The sequence below is a fragment of the Lontra canadensis genome, unplaced genomic scaffold (genome assembly GCF_010015895.1).
Source record: "Lontra canadensis isolate GAN:19392208 unplaced genomic scaffold, GSC_riverotter_1.0 scaffold1, whole genome shotgun sequence".
NCBI lineage: Eukaryota > Metazoa > Chordata > Mammalia > Carnivora > Mustelidae > Lontra > Lontra canadensis.
The window spans coordinates 11,708,112-11,717,164 of record NW_022630995.1 but is presented as its reverse complement, the minus strand read 5'-3'; the positions used below and the strand labels follow the sequence as shown (position 1 = coordinate 11,717,164).

Sequence of the window (9,053 nt, the reverse complement as noted above, 5' to 3'; positions counted from 1 at the left end):
GTCTTCCCTGTGACCCCCTTTCTCTGATAAGTCTAAGAATTCTTGATTTCTAGTTCCATTTTTGTCATTGTTGCAAGGGACTATTTAAAGTTCATTATATGTCATAGCTGGGGCTATGTATAAAGGGGCACCATTATTATGCTCTGATACATTGATGAGCCTCACTTTTTAATATTCCATGAGCCTAAAAAAGTAAGTGACTACAATCTTCTCTCACTCAGGAAAAGTCCCCGGGAGTCTTATCACAAAAAAAAGACATAAACACTAACTTTTTAGTAGCATGTAACTGAGCATATGGGTACTTTGAAATGCCAGATAACTTAATGTTGGGAATTTTGAAATAATTTATAAAACTCAACATCTTCATGTAATCTTAGCAAAAGAAAATCTTAAATTCATATTTTGTCAAAGTCAAATTTATTATTTTATCTTTCATTGTCATTCCTATCAGATACAGTTTTGTTATCCAATTGTTAGAGTTAGTTTTTTTTTTTTTTTTTTTTTTTTATTCATTTGAGAGAGAGACAGAGCATGAGCAGGGGGTGTGGCAGAGGGAGAGGGAGAAGCCGACTACCCACTGGAGCCTGACCCAGGACAGATGCCAGCCAATCCCAGGACCCCAAGATCACGATTTAAGCCAAAGTCAGATGCTTAAACAACTGAGCCACCCAGGCGCCCCTGGAGTTAATTTTAAAGCTAAAAACAGGAGTGTAGACCTATAAATTACATTGTTGATTCTAAATTAGACTTATCCAGTTATTTTAACAAATTTATACATTAAAAAATAATAAACTATGTGTAAAATAGGCTATAATTTTTATTCTTTTACTACCTGTACCATCACACAATTAGTGTATTATTGCTATATCTTTAAAAACGGCACTGATCATTTGGTAAAGACTTTTGAAAATCCTCACCACTTATTTTTTTGTGGGTCTATTTATTTTGTAGGGATTTCCTTCTCTTGAATTCAAGCAAGTATCAGCATGTGGGAAGATTGTGAAATCACATTTTTCTTTTATTATTTTGATTCCTTTTCTCCTCAGTGAGTCTAATCCTCAAAGACAATACCAATACATAGGTTTAAGTTCCTTTCATTTTAACCCTTCTCAAACTCTCCATTTCAAATCCTTGGCAAATTATAAAATATTTTGAAAAAATATTAATAGTATACTTATTTTGTAAGATTTTATTTATTTATTTGACAAAGAGAGACCCAGCGAGGGAGGGAACACAGCAGGGGGAGTGGGAGAAGCAGGCTTCCCGCTGAGTGGAGAGCCAAATTGGGGTCTCGATCCTAGGACCCTGGGATCATGACCTGAGCTGAAGGCAGACGCTTAACAACTGAGCCACCTAGGTGCCCCAGTACACTTATTTTGTAATATCTCAACCTTGTTATTGGTACCATGTTAACCTATAACTAGTTACTGGGCTCGCTCCTTATTCATCCATCTGTGACAGCAACAATGATTGGAAGAGGAAAAAAATAGAAATATACCTACTATGTGCCATGCAGTTTATGTATAGTTACCTGTGATCCTGTGATCATCACATTTATCATTTGGAGGTATGTCCTAGAACTGTATTCTGAGACTTTGTCAGCAGGTGGATACTGGAAGGATGATACTGTGATACTGGAATCTAGCTCTAAGAAGTTTCACAGTAAAGAGAGAGAGAGAAGACAGAATAATTGTAAACCCTTCCAATAAGGTATATTCTTCATCTTTAAAATGATTTAGATTTGAATTAGATATCTTGATAAAAATAAGCAAGAATAATTACACAGCAGATAGGCAGAAGGTGCTAGGACCGTGGAATGGAGAGAGCATGGTGTAACAGGTAATAGGTATGTGTGTGTCAGGAGTCAGGAGCTGGAGCGTGGAAGAATCTGTGGTATTCTAAAAGTCAGGCAGGACATTGACAGCCTCCACACAGGTTGGGAAAGCGCTAAGCCCGTGACGGAGGTGTTGCCACAAGCCTGGAGCTCAGGAACAGGACTAATTCCAAGAACGACAGAAAAAACCAAGTCTAATTCCTATCTGAGAGGAGATAAGGTGCTCAGATGAAGATTCGGATATGTGAAAAAAAATATGTGAGAAATCTGGGACACAAAGCAGGTTTGGGGTCATAAGAAAAAGTCCCTTACTTGCTAAACTGTTAAATCATAGCTAAATAACAATAATAATATCTAATGTTTCACAAGGGGTTATTGCTTCTCAGAATCTGCTAAGTACCATACATAGATTATCTCTTTTCATCCTCACAATAGCCTTACAAATTAGTACTATTATCCTCACTGTCAGATGCAAAAATTAAGCCCAATGAGTAAGTTATGTTGCACAAATTAGGGTTTTGAACCTGAATCAATTAATCCAAGAACTCAATCATAGACCCCTGTGCCAAAGGACTGTAGCAGTTAAGTACACTTAATCTCCCTGTACCATCCCTAGCTTTGTCCCTCTACTTCTCACTTCCTCCTCATTCCCAGTGGGATTGGTCTCAGAGCATAGGAAGATGCCCGTGGAAACCAGAAAGATCTGACTGGGATTTAGGGTGTCCTTATAGAACTTCTCTCAGATTCCTGTTGCTGATCCTTGCAATGATACAGAAATCCTTTTGGGGGTCAGAGGAGATTGCTTCTTAGACTTCTCCCTGTTGCTTAGTCTAGTCCGGTAATTCTCAACCCTGGTGGCACCTGGTGACATTTAAAATATTGAATTTCTGCATCATGTCTCTTACCTTGTTCCAATTCCCTATAGTTCTATCTCTGACGAAATCACCCAGTTAGACCTGAGCCAGTTTTGAAAGGGGCAAGACATAGCATCAGAATAATTCTCACCTACCTAAGTGCTTTTGCTTCCGTGTGGAGAGCCTTGGGTGTAATTCCCATGTTTGAATTGCATCCCAACCCCCAACCCCCTCTCAAGAATCTTTCTTAGATCCAACAAGACCAGGGGACTGGTACTCCAGGGGCAAGTCCTGAGGATCTGAAGATACGGAAATTGCTTACACTCATGCAGTTCCACAGCACCTGTGGGTTTCTGCTCTGATCTCCACGCTGTAGTCAGCCCACTTTCTATTACTTCAGCCACTTCTTAGGGAAGGATTCCATTTTTAATCTCAATGCAATCTCTACTTCCTCAATTTCTTGTAGGTTATATAGTTTATATTCTTGAAAGGTCAGAAACGGGAGAAGGAAGAAAAATGGTGGTAGATTTGTAGTGTTTATAAGAAGGTATTTCCCTCCCTACCTGTTATAAGTTGAATTGTGTCTCCCCAAAACAGATATTAAAATTCTAACCCTAGGACTTCAGAATGTGACCTTAGGGTCATTACAGATGCAACTAGTCAAGATAATATCTTACTGTAGTGAAGAGCAGTTCCTAATCCAATATGATAATGTCCTTCTAAGAAGACAATGGTAAAGATATGAGGTGAAGACAGAGGTAGAGACTGGAGTTATGGGCTGCAAGCCAAGGAACACCAATGCTTGATAGATGCCACCAGAAGGAAGGAAGGAGCAAGGAAGGATTCTGTCCACAGTCTCAAAGGAAGCATGGTCTTGATGACATTTTGATTTTGGACTCTGAGCCTCCAGAACTGGGAGAGAATAAATTTCTGCTGTTTTAATCCTCTCAGTTTATAGTAGTTGGCTATGGCAGCCCAAGGAAATTAATGTCCTGCCCTTGCTACTTGCAGGTAGAATATAGTTCTCTACTCCGATAATCTTTAAATTGACCATGTAACTTGCTTTGTTCAATTGAATATGAACAGACATGACAATAGGCTATGTCTGAACAAAAGCTTGGAAAGTCTTTGTGTGTTTTGGTTGTCAGTCTTGCTCTAATCATCTACCATAAGAACATAATGTTCCAGATAGTATTTCTTCCTTCACCTTCAGTCCCCCAACGAGAAGACAGGTAAAATTCAGCAGAGCCCAGCTAAGCCATGATTGAGTGGCAGTCCTCAAGCAGCATGATCAAGAAATTAATTTTTCAGGATGCCTAGGTGGCTCAATGGGGTAAGCTTCTGTCTTCAGCTGAGGTCGTGATCTCAGGGTCCTGGGATTGAGCCCTGCATCAGGCTCTCTGCTCAGCAGGAAGCGTGCTTCCCCCTCTCTCTCTGCCTGCCTCTCTGCCTACTTGCGATCTCTCTCTCTGTCAAATAAATAAATAAAATCTTTAAAAAAAGAAATTAATTTTTCTCATTGTAAGTCACTGATGTTTTGTAGTTGTCTTTTCTTTCCAAAAATGCCAACTAAAATAGGAGTCCTAAAAAAATAAAGTTAAATTTTTCCAAATGAGCCTGATTAAATAAATAATGGTCACATCAACACAGACCATGATGTATGTGCTGTAGATTAAGGGAAGAACACTGCATTTTAGCAAAATATTGTAGAGGACAATAAAGTAATCTAAGATTTATGTGCTTTTGCACAGATTTAAGAAAGAAAACTTACTTCTATATTACATCAAAAGTTTCTTTTATCTAAGAATTATAAGGTATATGTACTTAGAAGTACAGAGCTATAAAATGCTGTGAAAGTTCAGAGCTGATATTTTGAGGATTGGGCAACAGCAAGTAATCCAATATTTAGAGCTAAGAATATGTGAATAAATATCAAGGTCAGATTAAAATTAGAAAGCATTTACCCAGTCAGTGACAGAGAGAATGATCTTTCAGGATTGTAATATTGTAATGTCAAAAAGAAACCCCCAAACCAAAAAAAAATCTGGACTTAGTAAGAAGGGATTTTATTTGAAAGAATTATTGCAAGGTGTTAGGGAGCCTTAGTTGGGGGAGAACATTACAGTAGGGAGCACATTCTGACTATGAGATTAGCAAGCATTCTAAGAGTAAAGCAAAATAAATACTGTATGATCTGACTTATATGTGAATTGAAAAGTCAAACTCATAGAAAGCAGAGAGAATGGTGGTTACCAGAGGGCTGGAAGTTAGGGGACCATGGGGAGACATTGGTCAAAGGGTACAAACTTACAGTTTATAGAATGAATAAATTTTGGGGATCTAACGTACAAGATGGTGACTGTAGTAACTAGCACTGTATTGTACATTTGAAATTTGCTAAAAGAGTAGATCTTCAGTGTTCCCACCACACACACACAAAAAGTGGTTGACTATATGAGGTGATACAAGTGTTCATTAGCTTGATTATGGTAATCATGTCACAGTGTACACTTAAATCATCACATTGCACACCTTAAATATACACAATTTGTGTTTGTCAGTTATGCCTCATTAAAGCCGAGAATGGGGGTGGGGGGAGTTACTTACACAAAAGGGATTTTCTTTCATACAAAGTCAACAAGGCTAGAAAGACCCATGCATGGAGTAGTTGGGTGAGAGGGTGGCATTGAGGGAAGAGCCAATAAAAGAATGTTTATCCAGAGGCCAGTCTATCTATTCTCAGAATGGGCTGTTAAGGGAGGGGTTGTTAATTGATTCAAGCTGAAGGTAAGAGAAAGTTCAGACTCCTAGAGGAAGGAGGAAACGGTTTTGTTTAGTTTTTTTTTTAACTTACTATTGCCAATTTATTTCAAAGGATATTTTAAAAGATACAAATGAACAGCCAGATAAAGAGGTATACAGTGAGGTCTGGAAGGGCCTTGAGCACAGGAGCTTCTGTCCCCATGGATTTGAGGTGTGCCCCCCTCCCAGCAGATGAATGTGTTTACAACCATGAAGCTCTATGACCCCGTACTTTGAGATTTTTCTGGAGGCTTCATCACTTAGCTGCAATCAATCATTAACTCAATTGCCTGTCCTACTCTCCCTTCTAGAGGATGGGGGGTGGGGCTGAAAGATCCAAACTTCATGGGTTGGTCTTTCTGGTAAACAGCCCCCATCCATGAGCCATCCAGGACCCAGCCAGAGTCACCTCATTAGAAACATGCTCCAATCACCCGGGAAATTCCAATAGATTTAGTCAATGTATGTCAGATGCTTCCATCACTCAGGAAATGATAAAGGTTTTTTTGTTTTTGTTTTTGTTTTGTTTTGTTTTTTAAAGATTTTTATTTATTTATTTGACAGAGAGAGATCACAAGTAGGCAGAGAGGCAGGCAGAGAGAGAGGAAGGGAAACAGGCTTCCTGCTGAGCAGAGAGCCCGAAGTGGGGCTTGATCCCAGGACCCCGGGATCATGACCTGAGCCGAAGGCAGAGGCTTAACCCACTGAGCCACCCAGGCACCCCAATGATAAAAGTTTTAAGAGCCCTACGCCAGGAACCAGGAGCAGAAACCAATATATATTTTCTATTATTTCATAATGGAGGGAGGGAATCTGAACCAAAGATTAGTTAACAAATATTTTGTTCCCATTGATCAATGGGACACCATTTACATGGCAAAGAATAAGAAACCAGAATGTCTGTGTCTTGGCTTGTCTGTAAACAAAGGGCCATCCCTGAGTCTTAATCTGAGTCCTATGGGGAGGAAGTCCTCTTCTTATGGGGAAAAAAGATGACCTCTTTTTTATGATGGAAAAAGAAGTCTTTAATGATAAATAGGTTACAATGAAATAAACAGAGTGGCAGTTTTTGGGGGAATAAAAACTCGGGTAGGATTTCCGTGTCTCCACCCCAGCTCTAGCTTTCACCCTCCGCCTTCCTACTGGCTAATTTGGATGATGAGGCCTTGGTGGGCATGCCCGGCCTCTTCGGGCCCTTGGGAGCCTCTATCTTCCTGGCCAGAGGTTCAGGTACTATCTTAGGCCCGCCACCCCTGGGATGAGCAGAGGCCTTGGCTTTGGGCCCCTCCTTGGCCACATGGGCAATGACCTCTTTAGGGATGTGGTTGTCCTTCTTTTTGGCTGGAGAAACAGCACCATTCTTGCCCTGAGGGACTGTGGATTTTACACTCTGACTCCCAGCTTTTGTCTTCCTGGGGGCCTCACCACCTTGGCTCTTCCTTCTGCCTTTGACCTTTGACTTCCCACTGAGCCCAGTGGCACTGGGAGGGGCCCATGGGGCCTTGTCTGGCTGTTGGGAGGCCTTCCTGGCCTCACTCACTCTTGCCTCTTGATCTTTGGTCTGGCTGCCTTTCTTGGGAACCTTCTCTTTGGCTGCACCTGGTTTGGGAGGAGCCATCCTCACCTCTCAAGGCTTCCTCAGTCCCCTTTTCACCTCAGCTGGGTTGGAAGGGCCCTTCTTTGTCTCTCTCGATTTCTTAGGGACCTTCTCCTTGACCTCACTGGGCTTCCTGGGGGCTGTCATGGTAGATGTCTTTCTGGGTTGGACTTTCCTTTTACGCTTGGAAACCAATTTGAAGCTGCCAGTGGCACCCCTGGCCTTGGAGTTGGTGGGCCTGATGAGCAGACAGCGGTGCAAGCCCGTGGCCAGGACCTGCTTCAGCAGGTGCTTGAACCAGAGGCTGTCCGCCACAGGGTACTTCTGTGAGGTCCTCACATGGCGCTGTGACTCGGGCCTGGCTCTTCAGACCCAGACAGTCCAGACGACCCCACTGTGGAGGGCAAGGGGGCTGAGGACGCTGAGGATGTTGAGATGTCGCTGGAGGCAAAGCTCCCAGGAGCCATTGCATGGGTAGACACAGATGCAGATGCTGATGATCAGACCCCTCCCAAGGGGTTTCTTTGCAGTAAGCCCTTTTCTGGGACACAAAATGGTGAAGGAATTCCTTCAACCTCCCCTCTTTTCCAGGGACGTGGTCTTCAGGTACAGTTCAATATCATCAGCAATATCACAAAATTATAAATACACTGAGATAAGGAATGAAATGTTCAAGAGGTCACAGTGCCCTCCATGGTATACTGTATAACACAGGATAGCGAATGAGAACAGACTTGATAATGAGGCTGCCTGCCCTGCTTGCTATGAACTGAGCTAGCCAGGTAATTACTATAACTAGTATTTCTTAACATAAAAGATTACAACATTTACCTCCCCTACTAAGTGGAAAGGAGTAATTATTATTAAAAATTTCTGTAAACTGAAAAACATCACCCATGTTACTTTAATATGTGTAGGATGAACATTGGCTGTAGAGATACAAGAGGACAAGTAGAGCCCCGTGTTCTCTCTTTGCTAGTTTGTGAGAACACATTGCTTCCTCTGCCTTATGCTTACCTCCACATCTTGCTCAAATAGAAAAGAAATTAAATTTAACTTGCCAGAAATAGTAATTTTGAAATCTCTGCTGTCCAGTACTTATCAAAAGCCTAGTTAGGATAAGCAATATTTATGGAGAGTTGTTGAAGGGAGTGGGTTCTATCTGTTCCTCTGGATATTTAAAATGTTACCCTTGGATTAGGCCAGGCCATCAAAGAGCTATGTACTTAAACTGAATTATTTTAGATTGAATGCTTTATGAGCTGCCTTACGAAAAATTGTCAAGTGTATGAGTTTGTGTCTTCCTGTGTAAAATTATAGAATCTTCCAACTACACAAGTCTTCATTTGTATCCTTTTGTAGGCTTCATGGTTTTGGTTTTTGTTTTTGTTTTTAAGTCTTACATGATTCCAGCAGTGTGGGTAGGCATATTTCAATTTGGTTATTCTCATTATTATTATTGCTATGTGAAGAGCTGGTTTAATTAATTGTCTCTTCTAGCAGGTGATTCCATGATTATTTGCAAGTTCTTGCACTGATAGTTGAATTTGGAGCCAGCCTTTCATCTTAGAAGGTAGAACATTGGTGGTGGTTACTAAGCCATCACCAGTGAGCGCTCTCCTTGCCCTTCTATCTGCTTCCTCATTATCATATTTGGCTAATCTTAGTTCAAACAAACAAGTTGGCACCAAATGTCATAAACATTTCCCCCTCATTTATACTTCAACTTAAAAACACATGCATGGTCACTGTATAAAAAAACAACAACAACATACAAACCAGAAACATTTTAATAGATGAAATGAAAACATTCTTTATATTTCCTAGAAATAGTCCCTTATTAATTAATTTTTATTCTTCTGTGACATATATTGTAGAAAAAGAAGGCATATGAATAAATAAATATGAAGTCTTTTATACTTTCAGTATTTAGGATCTTGTTAACGTCTCACTATCCAAGAAGGTT

General features: G+C 40.6%; 1 protein-coding gene across 1 annotated transcript; it reads right to left on the bottom strand.

Annotated features, from left to right (window-relative positions):
• Positions 1 to 6,567: 6,567 nt before the first annotated feature.
• Positions 6,568 to 8,112, bottom strand: LOC116864383 (histone H1oo-like). Its single transcript, XM_032852328.1, is given in 2 exon segments — positions 6,568 to 7,451; positions 8,105 to 8,112. Coding segments are annotated over 2 exon segments (852 nt in total). The 3' UTR covers positions 6,568 to 6,607.
• Between the last annotated feature and the right edge of the window lie 941 nt (positions 8,113 to 9,053).